The 18,767-nt window shown below is 57.3% G+C and overlaps 1 protein-coding gene across 1 annotated transcript; it reads left to right on the top strand.

Moving 5' to 3' along the window:
* The first annotated feature begins 6,185 nt into the window (after window positions 1–6,185).
* Window positions 6,186–17,073, top strand: NPTXR (neuronal pentraxin receptor). The gene is made up of 5 exons (XM_056340546.1): window positions 6,186–7,011; window positions 13,795–14,017; window positions 14,160–14,404; window positions 14,728–14,907; window positions 15,324–17,073. The coding sequence occupies exons 1-5, from the start codon at window positions 6,439–6,441 to the stop codon at window positions 15,546–15,548; spliced, it is 1,446 nt and encodes a 481-aa protein (XP_056196521.1). The 5' UTR covers window positions 6,186–6,438; the 3' UTR covers window positions 15,549–17,073.
* The last annotated feature ends 1,694 nt before the right edge of the window (window positions 17,074–18,767 follow it).

Raw genomic sequence — 18,767 nt, forward strand, 5'->3', positions numbered from 1 at the left:
CTGTCTCACCCACCACCTTGTGTGTAGCCTTCCTGAACTCTGCTCTGAAGGCAGTGTGCTGTAGAAGATTAATTTGGGGCCAGGGATTTGGTGCCTCTTGGGTTCTGTTCCTTCTTGGTTTGCCGTGGCCTTTGTGCCAGTTGTGTTGCTGCCCCGTGCCTCAGTCTCCCTTGTGTGAAGGGGGTGGGGGGTGGAGGGGACCATCCTGCTGATGGTGCTGGCAGCCTGACTCCCACGACATTTGCATGGAGCCAGAGGAGTGCCGAGTATCGCTTTAGAAATCCCCCTCTCCATGCTTCCTTCCCTAGGTAACACCAGGAGGTACCTTCGTTTCATCGATGCTTTGGGGTTGAGCAAATAAGTGGCTTTATTTTTTTCTTCTATTTTTTAGGTCCTTCCCCAGAGTGCAATGTGTGTAGTTTCTTTTTGAGGGTGTAGGTGGGAGATGTTGGAGTCTTATCTCCATCCTCACCTTTGCCCTTCCGTTCTCTACTTCTCTCCTTTTGATGTGCCCTGTGTCAGGCTAATGTGGCTAGTAGTGGGGTTTGCACCCTTCTCTGTGCAGGGTCAGCAGCCTCGGCACCAGCAGCTTTGCATGTGTTCCGCATCTGAGGTACCCTGTTGTCCCACCTGCCTCATTTGTATGGATATCACAAGGCCCTGAGCTCTTCTTTCTTCCTTTCCTTCTGGGAAAAATTTCTCCTTCTTGGAATAAAGGGAGGTTTAGGCAGCGTGCCCTTCCCGTGGTGGTGGGCTGCCTCTGGCAGTTCTTCTGTCCCTTCAAGCTTCTCTGTGGTGGTAAACAAAACGTCTCCAGGACGGTCCAAAAGCACAGTCCCTGGGGTGAGAGTCCCTCCACCTCAGGTGAAGGCTGTGCTTTGAGCCCTCTCCCTCCAGGTGTCCATCCAAGAGCACAGGCAGAGATGGTGCTGGGGGGTGGACCGGTGGGGATGCCCTCTGCGCCCGGGCTGAGCGGAGCTGGGAGGTGGGCAGCAAGCAGCGTGCTGCTGCATAGGGAAGCAGTAAGGCGGCAGAAGGGCCGCTAGATGCGGACATGGTGATGCCAGCTCCAGCAGCGACTCAGAAAGTACACCTGGCAGGGACGAAGGGCCAGGACAAGCAGCTGAAGGGTTAATTGCCATTGCAGGGCTGGTTCTTGACTTTGTTCAGCTGAGCACTTAAAGCTTGCACTAAGCCGAAGGAGTGTGGCTGGGTGTGTCAAAGCACTTTGTGGGACTTTGGGGTCTTGTAGGACTAGTGGGGCTCTTCTGTGCTCCTGAGCAGCTCCCTGGCTGCGCCCCGCTATCCAGGGGTGCCGATGGGTTCCCTCTGGGCAGGGCAGCATGTAGGTGGTTCGTTAGCTGTGTTGGAGGGAGCCTGCTGCTTCCAGCTCCCCACCTGCAAAGGGGGACGTAGTCTTAGGTCAAGTTCTTAGACAGAACAAAAAAAAAAATTGTGATGACTTTTTTTAGGAGAAAAGTTGTCGTGCCTGTGCCTCCCCCAAGCTGATAAACTTGGTGTGCTGTCCTCCCCTCCTCTTCTTGTCTCCCCTGCCATTAAGCCTTGTACACTCCTTAAGAATAGAGGAGACTCTATTTTGGGATATTTTTTCTCTCATTTGTTTTCCTTTTGGATAGAAAGTTGTCCGCTGGTGGTGGAGGACGGGGGCCTGCCTCATCTGTTCCTTCCTTTCACCTTCCCCAGTGCCAAGCTTAGGCTTAAATCCTGCAGATTCCTGCAAATACTGAACTTAGAGCAGGCGAGTTACCCCACTGAGCTCTGTGGTACTTGAGTGCTTCAGATCCTGCCTGTGCTTGAGTTTTGGCAGCATCAGAGCCTTATCCTTTCTCCTAGAGAAGGTCAGACCTAACTCTAGAGTGCTCATGGTTCTGGTGCAACCCATCTGTGTCTATTTCCCCTTACTTGGCATACAGAGTGAAGGTGGTAATTTTTTTTTTTTTATTTAAAATAAACCTAAATATGTATCTTGTAATTTTTTTATTTTGAAAAAAATGCATTTAAGGATTGTGCACGGATGAATTGTATATCTATATTTTTTTTTGTCTTGCAATTTTCATTTTAAATATAGTGTTTGTTCAGTTTTTTGTTTTGTTTTTTTAATCCAGTTCCCAGCTGGCTAAACTCTGTCTAGAGCGGATGGGTGGGAGGCATAGCCACTGGAGGGGTGATTGAATCGCCCTTTCCCCTGGTGCTTCCCACAAGAAAATGGTTTGCTCCAGGTTTGGGGGTGGGGGTTGTGCTAATTACTCTTGTATTCTTGTACATTTTGTTCTTTCTGCTGCTCTTGAATATTGTATCAATGCCAGAAATGGGGAGTTAAAAATAATAAAAAAAAAAATTAACCCCAATAAATTGTTACATTCCAAAACCTGTTGTCTTCTCTTCCTTGGGTGGGCTGTGACCTGCTCTCGGTGTGAGTGACCTGTGGAGCTGACAGCAGGGATGCTGAAACACCTGCTCTAAGCCAGCAGTCAAATACAAACACACTTAGTACCTTCTCATGCACCTGTGTTGGTTCTGCTTTGGGTCTTCAGAACTTTCTGGACACAGAAGCTCTGACAAAGGAAGAGGGAGACTTGTGTAGCACTGAAGTCAGAGTGCTTGCATATATAGCAAGTGGAACTGAGCATGTTCCTCCAGTGTGCTCTGGAGAACCTCCCCTGGGTCTCCCACATCCTTTTCTTTTAAAAATGAAATTAGATCTAGGCACAACCTAGCACTTGGTGGCTGAAAAATGCATTGGGCTTTTCTCAGCTCCAAAATGTGTGCCTAAGTGCACTTTATAACATACTAATCTAAGAAATATGGTGAAAAATACTCTTAATGTGTGTAATCAAAGCCCCAGATAGACTCCGTTAGCCTCTAGCCCATAGAAACTGTATAGAAAGGTTACAGCAACATTTCTGGTGGGAAAGGGCTGTTGGTGTGATATGTGGTGGGGAAAGCGAATGGGTTTTGGGTGAAAGGGTTCTTCAGTCAGGTGGGGGAGAAGAGCAGGAGGTCAGTACTTCGGGTGTCACCATCAAGCTGGCTCTGACCAAAACACCCTCAGGGCTGCCCTCCTCCTGCAGGGTGATCTGGGTGTTCCCGGGAAGGGTTGCTGCTTCACTAGCCAAGGCTGCACATGCTTTGAGATGCCTCCCTAGTGTCGGAGGCCTAGAAAGCCACAAGAGAGCCCTCTCCAGCAGTGACATCTCTTGGCTGGCCAGGAGCAGGGAACACTGCCCACTGAAGCTGAGCACAGCCAAGGCGTTAACGCTACTGGCGTTGTGCCGTCAGGCTCACCTTGGATCTGCTGTGCTGAAACACCAGCGAGGCCAGCACTCTTGCCCTGTGCCCTGGGTTTCCTCAGAAGCCGGTGAGCTTTTGGTTGGATCTGAGTACAGCAAGTGAAGCCACCTCTGACCCATGCTTTCTGGAGCTGGAGGAAGGTGGGAGAGGCAGATGCCAGCCTTCACTGGACACATCCTAAGAGGTCCTGCACAAGCAGGGTGAGGTGACACAAGCTGCATCTGCAGGGCCTAGAGACCTGGAAATAAACCAGGATTTCCATGCTATGTGGAGTCTGTGGATCCCCAAGTGAAATGGACTCAGGGTCCCTAGTCTAAGGAGAAGGTGGAGCTGGGTCCATGGGGTGGCAGCTGCAAAGGAGCCCTTTTGCCCCATTAGGGTGGCTCTGGGTGTGCACCTGGGCTGGGCAATAATCCTGGGGGTAATCCCCCACCCCAGAGGCCCCAGGTTACCCTCCCCTGGGAAAAGGCTCTTCCCTTTCCTCACTCCCACCACCCTGCTGGCTTGAGCATCATGAATGGGCCAGGCTTTCCTCCTGGCTGGCAAGGGGCTGGCTGCCTTGCTCCCACAGGGAGGGTCGGATGGGGAGCACTTGGCTCAGAGCAGGGGGTGTCCTTCCCCTTGTGCCAGCAGCCCATCCCAAATGTCTCTCTTGCTTGGGAGCCACAGCAGGGCAGGGCAGATCCTTGGCCCACCTTGCCAGCCCGAGGCACTGTCTGGGTGTTAAGTAGATGGAAGAAAATCCTTAATTGCTTGCTGCCTGTCCCTCTGGGCTGAATCCATGAGTTTTTGCTAAAACCAGTTTCTGTCACTAATCCTGTTCAAAACAGGGTTCCCCAAAGCCCCCCCGTCACCTGCCCTCACCCCACCACCTGCAGGAGGGCACGGTTTCGGCATCACTGCATCCATGTGGAGCCAGCTGCCCACTGAGCATCTTTGAATCATTATTCATGGGACAGGGAAGCTGCTCTGGCTACTCACCAGTCTGAGTCATCACCCCCTGCGAACATCTATTTTTGCCACTTCTTTGTCTCCGGGAAGAAGTTGTGGTCCCTGCCGAGGGAGAGGTCAGGACCCCAGGAGTGGTCAGCCCTGCCCTGTTGCAGCACCCAACTCTTCCACCTCCCAGCTTAGGCGAGTGGGTCAGGGCTGGTGTAGAGGGGCTCACCCACCCTGCGCGCTGCCACAGCGGCATCAGCCAGAGGGATAAACCTTGCCACCAATATCCTGGAGCCTCTGGCAATAAAATCTGGATGGCTGAGCCAGTGTGAATTTCCTAGCATAGTGTCACTTCCCCCAGCCTGGGACCTGAAGAGCCTCATGGAAGCATATGGCATTTTTGTCACAAGGTTGCAGGTGAAGAACACCCTATCCCACCCTGGAAGAACACCCTATCCCACCCTGATCTGCAGGCTATGGGGTAGGGTAGGCTGCTCCAGCACCCACATGGGTTCATTTCCAATCCATTCCTGCCTGGCTCACAGGGGTGAGCATGCTGCAGGCAGGGGGTGATGCAGCGGGGGTGCAATCCCCTGCCACCGCTAGGAAGGGGCAGGTTGGAGGCAGGTGGCCTCCCTTTGTTCCACGGGGTGCAGGCTTCCATTTTCCTTGCATCCTGCACCTGCATCCGCACCCACATCCCTGCACACCAAGCACTCACCTGCCTGCAGTGTTGACTGGCCTCACCCCCACAGCGTGATGCCTGTCACTGATCTTTCTCCACATCTGCCTTTCTTGCCCCGGTCCATGCCCACCTCCATTTTCTCTCTCATGGTTCCCTTCATCTCTCTCTCTTCCTTAAACCACCCCATCCAACTTCCTCCTGTCCTCCCTGTAGCCACCTAGCACCAAGTCAGGGAAGGACTCTTGCTGGCTCCAAGGTGAGGATTTTGGGGGGCTGGGGTGCAATGCAGTTTGTGGGGAGAGAGGGTGCCCATGCCCCACCGGCATCCTGCTCCCTGCTTGTGGGAAGCTGAGTTTGAGGAGCCTTTGTAGCTTTGGCTCCCTCGCTAGAATACTCAAATGTGCCTGGCGGGGAGAAGATGTAATCTTTACTGGTGTTTCATACCCAGCACTGGAGCTGTTTTTAAACACACATGCCACTGCTTCCCTGCTGGCTAGGATGGATTTCCTGCCATTTCGGAGCAGAGCTTCAAATCGGTTTTGTTTGCTCTTCCTCCACTGCTCCTCTTTGCTGGGCTGGCCGGGATAGCTGAGGCCCCGGCGTGCCCGGGGCACGGAGAGCGCACGGCTCGGCTCGTGGTGGATGGGCGAGCACACTGTTGGAGCAAGGAGAGAGTGGGTGTCTGAAGTATCATCTTTATGAGTGGTTTAGGGTAAAGCATTGGTAGGGGAAGATTCGGTTTAGGTATGTATTTCCCAAATGGATGGCGTGGGCTTGCAGGGCAGAGGGTGAGGCATCCACTCTGTGCAACAGTCGAGTCTGGGGTGGGAGAGCAAGACAGCCGCCCGGCCGCCCTCCCGGAGGAGGCATTTCCAAGAGCCGTAAGGCTGCCGGTTGGATTTTTAGGAGAAGGTCAAGGAGGGAAAGGCCCGCCAGCAGCCTGAAAGCCACTCCCGAGGGACACCTGATTGCGGGGTGTTGACCCTCAGGGTAACTAGGGGATCCTGAGGAATTCCAGCCTGAGCATCTCGCAGGGGAAGGTCCTCCCTTGGGCTGTCCCGGCGGAGCATCCCCTGGCTGGAGGCTCCCGCCGGGCCGATTTCAGCGAGCCCCGGGTTCAGGCTGCCCCCGCCTCCGGTGCTCCCGAGCCGCCCCCGCTCCGCCCGGCCCCTCGCACCTGCGGCCCGGGCCGAGCCGCGCAGGGGTCGCTGCGAGGGGCCGGGCCGGGGCCGCGCGGCCGAGCCGGGGCCGGGGCGGGGGCGGCGGCGGCGGCGGGGGCGGTGCGGGGAGCGCGGCGCCGCCCGGCACATATAAGCGCGGCGCGCCGGGGCCCCGGCGCCGGTGTTGCTGCCGGTACCGTTCTTCCTCGCCGGCTCCCTCCGGGCCGCCGCCCGCCATCCCTCCGTCCCTCCCCGCCCGCTTTGTTTTCTCGCCGTCCGCGGGCTCGGGCCCCCCACGCCGCTGCCACCCTGAAGTTTCTGGCGGTGCTGCTGGCGGCGGGCATGCTGGCTTTCCTGGGGGCCATCATCTGCATCATCGCCAGCGTCCACCCGGCCGGTACCGCCGCGCCCGCCGCCGCTGCCGCCGACAATGACTCGGCCGCCGCCGCCCTCCTGCCCGCCGCCGACAAGGGGCTGGGAGCGCTGCACGGCCCCGCCGAGGCTCTGGCCAGCGCCGGGCCGCGCCTGCCGGGGGGGCCGCCGCCGCCGCTCTTCAGCCGCTTCGTCTGCACGCCGCTGAGCGCCGAGTGCCCGGCCACCGGCACCGGCCCCGCCGCCGCCGCCGGCCCCGAGGAGCTGCTGGCGCTCCGCAGCGCGGCGGCCCAGCTGCGCCGCACGGCGCTGGAGCAGAAGGAGCGGATCCGCATGGACCAGGAGACCATCCGGGAGCTCACCGGCAAGCTCAGCCGCTGCGAGGGCGGCCTGCGGACCCCTCCCGCCGCCGCCCCCCCCGCCGCCGGGCTCCGCGCCGCCCCGCGTCCCGGTACCATGGGCCACCCCCCTGCCGAGCCGCCCGCCGTGCGGGAGCTGGAGGAGGCCGTCCGCACCCTCCAGGACCGCATCGACCGGATCGAGGTGCGAGGGCTGCTCCCGGGGCTCGGGGAGGGGTGCTCCGGGGGGAGGATGCTCCCGGGACTGGCGGGGGGATGCTCCCACGCGTGCCGTTCCCCGGGCCTGCAGCCACACACACCCTGGACCAGCTCATCCCCCCTGCGAGGCTTGGGGAAGGCTGTCCTTGTCCCACTCCTCCTGGAGGTCTCGGCCCCGTTCTTTTCCCTCTGTGCAGGGTGGTCCCAAGGAGCAGGGCTGCCCTGCTTCACACACACCCCCTCCCCACCCCGTCCGCACCCATGTAGGGCACCCCGCTTGCCTCCCAGCACCTGCCAAGGCCCCCACTGGAGCAGGCCGTCAGCTCTGAGCCAGGTCCTGCCCTTTAGCAGAAAGGCAAACCCCATCCAATGCCGTGATGCCATCGCAGGTTTGAGTGGGACTTCTCACAAACTGAAGCACAGTGTCACCCGCTGCAAGCCAGCACCCCTTCCCTGCACGGTTCATAGGAGCTGTGGAGAGAAGGGGGCAGCTGGAGCCGCTTGCTGTGCCCGCCTCTGTGGCATCGGGCTGTTGGTACTTGGGCTGCGGACCCCTTGTCCCCACTCTGTAGCAGCTGTGCAGTGTGTGCCCAGCAGGCTTGGCCCTGGCCCGGCTGCAAGCTAGAAGCGCTGTCGGCTCTGCCGCGGTGCCTGTGATGGGGCCGATGACAGTATGTGTGTGTGTCCGTTTATTCGGGTTGATGTGGGCTCAGCGGTTGCACAGACCTTGGCAGACGTTGCAGGACACAGCCAGGGCAATAGTTTGGGGACATGAGAGCTGCCAGAGGGGTTGTCTGGTTTCCTTAGGGGAGATGCTCCAGATGCCCCATCTTTTCTGGGGGTTATGTTATCCCCTGAGGTCTGCTGGGGGCCAGAGCCACCTGTAAGGAGCCTCCAGCAAGTTCTCAACCTCCCGTTTGGGTCCCTGTTGCCCTCTCCACTCCTCCCCAGAGTGCAGAACTGGGAGCAGGGGGTCAGGCAGCACCCCATGGGCGTCCCTTTCCCCAGCTTTGCCCTTCTGCCCTCCTCACTACAGCCACATGGGTGCAGTAGCAGCAGGTCACAGGTGGATAATTCAGAGCCACTAAGGTCATGGGCTCAGAAATGAGACTGGGAGAGAATTATTGTAGAGGATGGAGATATGGGCAGGGACAGAAAGATGAGGAAAGGCAAGTAAACACACACACGGGAGGGAAAAGAGCTGGAGACCAGCTACAGAGGATGCACCTGTGAGCTGCCAGGGTAATACACACATGCACAAAAACAAACACAGAAGGATACCAGATGTGTGCAGAGAGAGGGGGACATGCAGCCCAGCTGAGCATGATGCCCAGAGCCCAATGCAGCCAAAGGGAGGGACAGAGGCACCCTGAACCCCCCCTGCAGCCCCAAACAAATGGATTCCCACAAGTGGGATAACACAACCGGGCTAAGACATGCACATGCAGACAGCAGATAGGCTCACCCAGAAATAAAGGGGGAAAAAATAAGCCCCTGTACATGCATACTTGTGTGTGCATGAGGACCAGGCAATACTCAGCGGGACAGTACCCAAGCACATCAGTTTGAATCTTGGGGAGCATCAGTCCTTTAGCTGCTCTCTGGCCACGTTCTCCCCCTTCTCCAAGGGGCAGCATCACCCATGAGCTGCCCTGGCCCCTCTCCTGGGTTTTCTGGCAATGGCAGGAGGTTTGGGGTAGGGAATGGTGAAGCTCACAAGACCCAGAGCAGGCTCTCACGTGTGCCCAGGGAGCCTGAAGCAATGCTGGGTCAAGGCTTAGGCTCACGCACATGCTTACTGATGAGGAAGCCAAGTGGCACATTGCCAGAAATGTTTCCTTTTGCACTGCCAGTGTCTCAAGGGTACCCGGCAGGGCGGGCTGAGCCGCAGGGCACTGTATCTCCTCTGCGAACTGAGGAAATAAGGCAGCATGTCGCAGGTGGGCTGGACTTTGGCTGACCTGGCTCCAGGCAGCTCTAACGTATCACCTGGGATGGCCTGGTGAGAGCCACAGCCCAGCCAGCCGAGCCCTAGTGTCACACCTTGGCTGTGCGGTGATGGTTGCCTGTGGCCTCCCTCCCCGGCTTGCTTTGCTTTTTGTACTCTGGGAGGTACCTGTGCCTCTCCATCCTGCATAGCTCCATCCATTGGCCCCAGGAACCTTCCTGGGGTACCACATGGCACGGTGGGCACCCCCAGCCCCTGCAGCTCTCCTAAAGGGTGACAGTGATCACCCTGAAAGGTGACCTGGTTGGGGACAGTCCCAGGGTGGCCACCGGTGTGCCAGAGGCTCTGCAAAACCCAGAGGGAGGAAAGGAGAGAAAATGCTGATGAAGCCCAGGGTGACCTAGTCTTGGGAGAGAGATGACACAAAGTGCTGTGGGCCCCCTCCCCAGGAAGGCTGGGTCCCAGGGCATCTCCCAGCAGATCTGCCAGCAGGGGTTACCACGGGAGGCTCTGGAGCCGGGATTGCGGGGAGGGGGCTGGTGGAAGATGGCTGATCTAATCCAATGATGTGCCAAAAACCCTATTAAATCATTTCATTCTTAATTTTGGTGGTGTAGCGGCAGGGTTTCCCAGGGAAGGGGGACACAGGGAGGGCCCCCACAGGCTCACTCTTTGTGCCCTGCCATTTCGGTGGGGACAGGCTAGTGCTGGCACAGCATTCACACCGGGTACCTTCCCTCACCTCCTCCTAGCCCCCTCAAGGCATCACTCGTCCTCCCCTTGTGTGCAGCAGCCTGGCTGGGCTTTTTCCTCCCAGTTTTGAAGGGTCTACCCTGGCTCTCTACACATACGTGTGTACACTTGGGTGCATCTTGGTGAGCAGAGCCCGGGCCCCCAGGTGCTCCTTTTCCATACTTTCAATTACTGCTGCAAATGGAAATGGAGCAGTTTTGGAGCAGGGGGGGAATCACCTGGGCTGTGCCAGGTTGCACATGCCCCGCTCCTCCCCGCCATCCCTTGGAAGGGAGCGGGAGAGGGGACAGCCCAACAGGCTTTATGGGGGACCTGGCCCCAGCTGAATGTAACAGCCCGTTGGCTCCTTAGCCGGCATGTGGCTGTGCCGTTGTGACTGGCGACCCAGCTTCTGGCAGGAAACCTGCAGGTATGGGCATGGGAGTGGGAGCAAGCTGGTTGTCTCCCTCACACCTCCATCTCCGGCAGAGCAGGGATGGAGAGCCCCAAACTGTGGCAGCCCTGGGCTGCTAATAACATCTGAGGGGGACGGAATCAGCAGCGAGCTCTTCTCTCACGAGGAAGAGGAGGGAAAGGCTGACGCATGCCTGCTCATCCCCTGCCCTGGGCAGTCCTTCTGGGGGTTTAATGACCCCCAAAGCTCCTGCCTGGATCCAAAAGTGTCTGAAAAGGTGGCAGGGTCTGAAAAACCCCGGTGTGATAGGTGTGCCATCCTGTGGCAGTGGCCATGGGAGAGCTGTGGGCAAGCTGGGACGATTTGAGGTTCCAGGAAAGGAAATGGGAATGCTATGTGCACGTGCTCAGCTCAGCATCATGATCTGTGGGATGTGCTGGGGCATCAACATGTGGTCCTGGCCACCCCATCTGAGCAGCTAAGGTGGGCACTTGCGTGCTGATGGCTGAGGGGGAGCATCGGGGCCCAGATTTGCTGGTGCATTAGTAAATGAGGCTCTGATCTCCTTACATAAATCAAAGTGCATTTGCTGACTGAGGGCTACAGCCTGAGTGAGCACACGCTGACGTGGCTGCCCCGGCCCTGCAGCCCCCTGCCCCCGCCTCCCCCTTTCCGCTCCCTTCCCCCACCGCCCCACCCGCTGACATTTAATGTGATTAATATTACCTGGCATCTTTCAATCTTTTTTTTTGGTGGCTGTGGTGGCCAAAAAGCATTGAGCGAGCCTCCCCCGCACCCACTGCCCACTCCCCTGCTGCCTGCACGGCAGCAGATGGGAAGCCGGGTGCCTGCTGAACAACCAGGGAGAAGGCGCTTCCCCTCCTCTCCCCTCCCCAAAGGTCACTGGTAGACAGCAGCTGCACATCTAGCAATAATTTTGCAAATAATTTGATTTGGGAGAAAGATACTCGAGTGGCAGCTCAGAGATGCGGAGGATGGTTAAGGGATGCAGCCCATCCCAGCACTGGGAGGATCACCTAGCACATCCCAGCGACATGGGTTTGTATGGGGAGGTCTGGTCTCCTGCCAGCCGTGGTCTGGCTCCTGGGGTGGGGATGGTGTCTGCTGGGACAATGCGGTGGCCCTCAAACTGCTGGAGGAGGGTACCAGCTGCATCCCTCGCCAGGAGGAACATGGAGCTGGCAGTGGTTCAGCCGACCACATGGGTCCAACTATCAGTGGCCTGGCTGCTGGGCTGGAAGGGCCAGGGAGAGCTGGAGAGAGAGATGGAGGGGGAAAAAGGAGGGGGGAAGGAACTGACCAAAAGGGGAGAGAGCATGTATGTGTGTGGAGGGGAGCAACCAGAGGAGATGCTTCGAAGCCAGAGAAATGAAAAAGCCATAGGGAAAAAAGTTACAGAGGGAAGAAAATAGCAGCAGGGAGAAAAGCAGGAGGAAGGAGAGGAAAAAAACCGCTCAGTCACTACTAAATAATGTAGTGCAGGCTATCAGGGGCTAGCGAGAGCGACAAAAGCTCCCAGCCTTTTCTTTTTTCGTCATTAACAGATGGAGCTGTGCATGAAAGCAGGGACGTAGGCTCCAAACCCGCAGCTCGAGCAATCAAAGCGTGCGGCAGACAGAAGCAAAGCGTGCCAGCCTCCACCACAGCCAGGCAGCCTGATGGGATGAGAAAAGCTCTCGGAGCCTGCAGGATGCAGACAAAGAGGCAAAGGCGACCCTATCCTACCTGCACTGCCCCCTGCCAACACAGCCAGCTCTGCTTGGATGTGAGCATGGGCAGCCCCGGGTGGGAATTATCCCTGCTGGGAGGATGAGAGTTAACCTTTCCACTCACCTTTCCTTCCTGCCATCCCTGCCCTGCCTTTCAGCCAGCTGCACCAGTGGGTCTCCAAGACCCACTCCCCCAAAAGTGCTCAAGCCCCTTCCCCGTTGTCTAAGCCCTCCCTGTTTTACAGAGACCAAAGGTAGGATGCCCTTTGCCAGGTGCTTTTCCCTTCCCAGAGAGGTTTTGTTCTCAGCGAGAGCATACTCAGCGGCACCGGAGCAAGCTGGCAGCGAGAGATGGTGTTTGATGAGGGCTGGCAGATGTCCCCTGTGCCACCTCACTTTCCTTGCTGAGTTTTGGTTGTCCACATTGATTTTCCTCACGTAACCTGTGGGTTTGCCCCAGCAGACCCCACTGGAGGCTCTTTCAGACCCTAGAGCATCACAGCCTCCCTCTTATTTGCAGCCTGAGTGTGTCGCTGCCCAGTGCGGGGCTGTTTGTGCTCACACTAACACCATCTCACTTTCCCTCTCGCTGCTAGCTTCTCCCTGCTGTTCCCATCTGCCAAGGTTGCATACTGCCTGGCCGAACCCAGCTTTCCTTCAGACTTCTTCTTTCCCCTGTGGTTCATGATGGATAGCAAAGATAGGTGGTGACATCGGTGGGCTTTCTCCCCTTCACCTTTGTATGCATGATCATCAGGTCCTGTCCATCCTGGAAAAATGGGATATAGGGAAGAAGAAAAAGTTGTAAGCCACAACCACAGATGAGCATGGTCACCTCCTCCAGGCCAGCTCCGAGGCTGGGAGGAGGCTTAGCCTGATCAGCAGGGATGGCATCACCCCATGTCCCACCAGCATAAGCTGTGTGAATGTCCAGGGCTGAAGCAGCTATGCAGACCCCCCTGGGTGCTGGAGCAGCCATGGTAAGCCCTGCCTTGGCCTTCGGTCTGGCAGAGGCTAAGGCAGGTTCACCATGGCCACTCTGGTACCTTCAGGAAGGTCTGGCAGCATGGAGAAGGTGGTCACCATCTTTCCAAGCTCATGGCAAAGAGCCTAACATCCCAAGGATATGGGGAAGGGAGAGGGCTTTTATTTCCGGAGAAACCCCAGAAGCATGGCAAAGGGCCACCTGCTCCCTTCCAGCCTGGTTTTCTTCCAGCTGGGATGGGATCTGGGATCTTTGCAGGATGCTGTAGCAGCTGGAAGCATCTTCATGAGGCGCTGGGGTTTGGATCAGCCAAGAAAAGAGTTTTGGTCTGTGTTCTAACCCTGATGGGACAAGACATGCTTGATGTCCCCAGGTGATGGGTCATGTCTCGAGGACCAGAGACATGACACCCTGGCCACTGGCCCCACTTCTCCGTGGCATCCTGATGGCCTGGGAAAGGCTGGCTTATGGAGAGCTACCTGGCCGACCTGGCATGTGTGCACACACCCCCGCACACCGGCTGAGCTGGGCTAAGAGGATTAAAGCCCCGTTATGTGATGTTAATGCACCGGCAGTGCGGAAGCAGCCTCACCAGCAGTGGGGAGGGGAGCTCCAAGCTCCTTTCCACATTGTTCCCACCTTGTGCGAGGCTGCCTGCAGGAGCAGAGCCAAGAGATGACCCAAGTGCTCCTGTGTCCCATCACTGCTCTGTCTCTGAAGTGGCAGAAAGTCATTAAGAACAACCAAGCTTCATTTTGCAGTAACAAACTCAGGGGAGGCTCTGAGAGGGGAGAGTCAAAGTCACATGGAGGCTCTTGGAGATATGGGGTTGTGGTTGATGCACTCCCTGTGGTAGTGCAAGCTGGATGTGTCCTTATTAAACCTCTTACAGTGACACTGTGCTGATTTTTCTCTTTCCTCCCTCCTTTCCCTTTCGTCATGCCTGCTGCTGAGTGCAGCAGGAGCTGCCACCCCGCACCAACGGCTCGGCACCCACTGCCCCAGCGCTCACTCGCGATGCCCTCCACACCAAGATGGAGCAGCTGGAGGAGCAGCTCCTCTCCAAGATCCTGACTTTGCAGAAGGAGCGCCAGGCTGCCAGCACTGACCGCAGCCAGCAGCAGCATGACATCGAGAAGGAACTGAATTCCCTCCAGAACCGGGTGACAGAGCTGGAGCACGGTGAGTCCTGCCCGGTGGAGATGGAGGTGGTGCAGGGGGTCCCTACCCCCAGGTGCATCTCCAGGAGAGCCCCAGGACAGGCTGCCCTCATCCCAATGATGGGTGCTGACCCTCCTCTCTCCTCCCTATCCTTGGCATGTAGGACCACCAGGCTACAGCCCTCCCGATGCCTTCAAGGTGACCATCCCAGTGCAGAATAACTACATGTATGCCCGCATGAAGAAGAGCCTGCCTGAGCTCTACGCCTTCACCATCTGCATGTGGCTGAAGTCCAAGGCCCTGGCAGGGCTTGGCACCCCTTTCTCCTACTCTGTCCCAAGCCAAGCCAATGAGATCGTGCTGCTGGAGTGGGGCAGCAACCCCCTGGAGCTGCTCATCAATGACAAGGTCAGCCCAGCCACAGGAGGGGCAAGAGGGAAGCCCCTGCCCTCATCTCCCCTGCTTCAGCCCCCCATGGAAATGATGCTCCTGGGGGTACTGATGTAGGGGAGCTGGGAGGAAGGGATTGGGAGGGAAGGGGGAGGCAGGAGGATGGGGAGGATGGCACGTTGTGGTGGGATTTGAGAGGGAGAAGCAGCACATTGGGATGTCTGTAGAATTTGGGGTGCCACTGCTTTGGGGGCACACTTCTTGCTCTGCAAGGGGCTGGAGAGACACTGGGGTCCCCCAGCATTTGCACCGAGTGCCGGGCTCTTGCTCTTCTTTCCAAGGTTGCCCAGCTGCCACTGAGCCTGAAGGACAAGGCCTGGCACCATGTCTGTGTGGCATGGACCACCCGGGATGGCAAGTGGTCAGCGTACCAGGACGGTGAGCAGCGAGGTGCTGGTGAGAACCTGGCCTCCTGGCATGCCATCAAGCCCCAGGGTGTCGTCATCCTGGGCCAGGAGCAGGTAAGTGCCAGCACAACATTGAGAGCTGCTAGTTTGCATCGCTCCGTCATGAAGCCAGCTGGGGAGCAGGGGGCAGCCCCCAAATGGGGCAAGGGCTGGGGGTGGCATTGGCAGGACCATTCAGCATGGCGCATTGGCATCTTGGGCAAGGGGCAATCCTGCCTGCTCATCCCACCTCTGGGCAGGCCACGGACACTCACTGTCTTTTCCTCTTCCCTCTCCCTGTCCCTCTGTCCTCCATTTGCTCCCCGCCTTGTCATCTTGCATCTCCTCCATGCATCCATCCCCTCCAATCCTTGCTATTGGGCATCTTGCTCTGCTTCTCCCGATACTTCTCCCTCTCCCCTTGCCCACTGGATGCATGTTCCTTCTCCTGTCCCCATCCCCGTTCCATCACCTCTCTTGCTCTTTGCCAGGACACGCTGGGTGGCCGCTTTGATGCCACCCAGGCCTTCGTGGGGGAGCTGGCGCAGTTCAGTGTGTGGGACCACATGCTGGCACCAGCAGAGATCCTGGGCTTGGCCAACTGCACCTCCCACCTCCAAGGCAACGTGATCCAGTGGGACGACCAGGCGGTGGAGGTCTTTGGGGGTGCCAGCAAGGGGGACTTCGCTGCCTGTGAGGAAGGGAGGAAGGCATGAGCAGCCCCTCACCCGCTCTGCAGCGCCAAGGAGCCCAGTGGCAGCCCCGAAGCAGGGAGCCCCTTTCTCCCCTCCCAGACTACCAAGCCTCATCAGGGCGATGCTCAAGCCCCCCGCGCTGGTGTCCTGGGAGGGAGGGGTTCCCCTGGCATCCTCCTTCTTGTCCCCACGCTGGTGGCGCGGCTTGTCCCCCGTCCTGGCATGCCTTCCCCTGGGTGTTACCCTGCGACGCTTCTGTTTCAGGAGGACACCACCATACCCACAGGTGTCTCTGGTACAGCGAGGCTCCCCACTTTGTCAGCCCCAATGAGTGGGAAGGAGACCTCCGTCTGCCCCAAGCACGGTCCAGCCTTAGCGGGATGCCAGCGTGTGCCCCTCCCCCTCCTCTCCCAAGCACATCCCCTTTCCCCGTTTATTTCTAGTGCCCCACTATCTGGTCTTGTGAGTCTGTACTCCAAATGAGCCCAAAGACTCGGCTGGGAGCATCTTCCCCTCTGGCCCCATTCCTTCTTCTCCTGTCACCCTGGTTTTCCCAGCACAGCCCCGAGGAGGCTGAGGGAAGATGGCAGAGGGTTGGCGAGACATTGCTCACCCTCCCTGTGCCCCTTCCCCTGCCTCTACTGCCTGTTTGGGCAGGACTGCCTAAGGGGAGACAGGCTTTCAAGGCAGAGGCAAGCAGAGCAAGCCCTCCCCTCCCAAGCTGGGGGGGTCGGTTGGCCACCAAGGGAATGGGGAGAAGGGGCAAAGCATCTCGTCCATCCCTGGCTGAGGGGGAAAGAGTGCAGCACTGCCATTAAAGGGAACAAAATCAAGCAAAAAAAAAAAAAAAAAAAAAAAGAGACAGAGGATGATGGTGGCCAGAGGAGCCTTGCTGCCCATCCCTGGCCTTTTGCATGCTGGGTTGGGCTGCTGCCCTTGCCTCCACCTGGCTCCCCTGCTTTGAGCTGCTCCTGGCCAAGGACAGGGCTGCTGCCAGCCTTGGAACTGGAGGGGTGATGGAGTGGGCTAGTATTTTCCCCATGGAGTGCCTGAGAATACACTGTTTCCATGCCGCATGGTCACCAATGTCTCAATACATGTGTGTGTGCACACGTGTATGTGTCCAGGGGGGAGAGGGTTATTTCGGGGGTTTCATGGTTGCTCAGCCCAGTGTCCAGCTTCCAGTGCTCCCCTGCGACCCCAAGTCCTACTTCGTGCTTTCAGCAACAGCTGCTCCTGCACCAGGGGGAGGTGAAGCAGGCAGAGGGGACAGCCCTGCCACCCGCATCACCCCCCCCCCCGCAGGGTCCCCGCCGGCAGTGGGGCAGCTCAGCCCACTGCGGGGGGATGCGTGGGGGCAGGGCGCAGCCCTCGTGCCAAGTGGGAAACACTGTGACCTTCATGCACCCCGCCGAGTTGTCCCCTCTTCCTTGCTCGCTCACGCGCTTTCTCTAATGCACGTTTGTGAAAGGAGCCCCTGATGCGCACCCATGTTGGGGCATTTCTTTTGTAAAGTTGATCGTGAACAATAAACGTGACATTTTCTGTTCAAGCCTCCTGTGGGGTGTGAGGTCACTGCAGGGACAGAGGGGACCAGCCAGCCCAAGCCGAGGTGTCCTTCCCCGGGATGCTTAGGGTGGCATCCCTGGAGGGAGGTGGACAGGCCCGCATCTGCATAGCTGGCATTACAGAAATATCATCGCGAGAGGCTGGGTAGCATTGCCCTGGGGGGGTCATGGTGGTGTCACAGTCACAGTTTGGGCACCTCTCATCTGCCCTGTGGTGGAGCAGCATGGGGTACAGGCTGCTGCTGCGGGAAGCAACTCCCCATGGAAGAAGAACCCCCATCCCGACAACAGGGAAGCAAAACCCAGGAGAAAACCACAGCCTCCAAGTCAGGCTGTGATGGCAAGGAGCTCATGCCCAGTCTAAGTTTATACCAGTAATGAGTTCCTGACCTAGCTAGGCACAAGCTGGTTCACCCTTGGCACGGCTGTTGGAGCCACCTATTCTAGAGCAAGTGTGGCCAGGTCTGCACAATGCTTTTGCCCCTCAGTGAGTCCTGGCCCTCCTAGGAAAGATATAACCTCACCAATATTTGGGGAAAATAGAGCATAAAGCCAGAAGACTCAGTTTACCCCAGGGCCCTGCCATTGCTGGTGTGCCAGTAGGGTCTCCTTACTGAGTCAGAACCATCCCCCCAGCTCCCACTTCTCCTTCTGGAGGGTATTTAATGCTGTAAAACAAAGTCTGGAGCTCTCATCTTCAGCCCGTCTCTTCAAAGTTGAGGGTTTTTTTGAAGAAGACATTAACTCTGAGTACGTACTTCAGCTGGAGCATATGCTCAAGGGCTTTGCTGAGCTGGAGGCTCACCCCCACATCACTAACAGGAGGCGGTTCAACAGGTGACCTCTGCCTGCATGCCCAAACAGCAGCAGCATAATTAGGAAAGACAGCACTTTTTAGAGGAGGAAATAAATGTCCAAAACCATTTCTGGGGTCACAAACTTAGGAGGAGGTGAAATAGGGGCAAGACTGGTTCAGAAGACCCTCCTATTAAAACTCCAGGAGCCCTGCAAGGGGTTTTTTGGGTCTGCTGGCCAACGCAGAAGACATGCAGGAGGATAAACAAGGATGGAAACAGTCTAGCCGCTGATGTAGGCTATTGGCATAAAACCAGTCTCCTCCGGAGTCTGGAAACACAGCCCACACCAAAACCTGTGTAAACCCCTCAGAAAAAGCAGAACCAAAGGGGACACCAGGAGACGCTCAGGCAGGGACTTCTATGCTGCCCTCTGGCTCCCCACCAGATGATGCTGGTGTGATCCCAACCCCAGCTGTGTCCCCAGGATGCCTGGATCTGTCATGTCTGGGATGAGAGAAAGGGGGGAGCCCGGTGGCACAGCTTCTGCAGGGTAACCTCCTCTCCCCACAGAGGTTCACAGCCAGCTGGGCAGATCAGGAGGGACACAAGAAAAATTGATGTAATTTATCTGGACATTTTAAAAGCTTACAGTAAACACCTCCATATAAAGCTCTTCAGGAACCGAAGGTATTACGGAGAGATTGGAACCTGGTTAGGAGACAGAAGATCAAGAGTAGGAATAAATATTTTATTTCCATCCTGCACTGACTCTGTGGGGGAAGCAGTGGCTGCTTCTCACCCATCTGGGGAGAAGAGCAAGACGGGACCATTTATTTTTGGTAAGCCAAGCCTTGCAAGAGCTGCAAACCTGCGAC

The sequence above is a fragment of the Falco biarmicus genome, chromosome 5, assembly GCF_023638135.1.
Source record: "Falco biarmicus isolate bFalBia1 chromosome 5, bFalBia1.pri, whole genome shotgun sequence".
Lineage (NCBI taxonomy): Eukaryota > Metazoa > Chordata > Aves > Falconiformes > Falconidae > Falco > Falco biarmicus.

Coding starts and splice junctions, on each gene's coding strand:
- NPTXR (XM_056340546.1), top strand. CDS start 6,439: ATGCTGGCTTTCCTGGGGGCCATCATCTGCATCATCGCCAGCGTCCAC. Junction 14,018..14,159: donor GGTGACAGAGCTGGAGCACG/GTGAGTCCTGCC, acceptor CTTGGCATGTAG/GACCACCAGGCTACAGCCCT. Junction 14,405..14,727: donor AGCTGCTCATCAATGACAAG/GTCAGCCCAGCC, acceptor CTTCTTTCCAAG/GTTGCCCAGCTGCCACTGAG.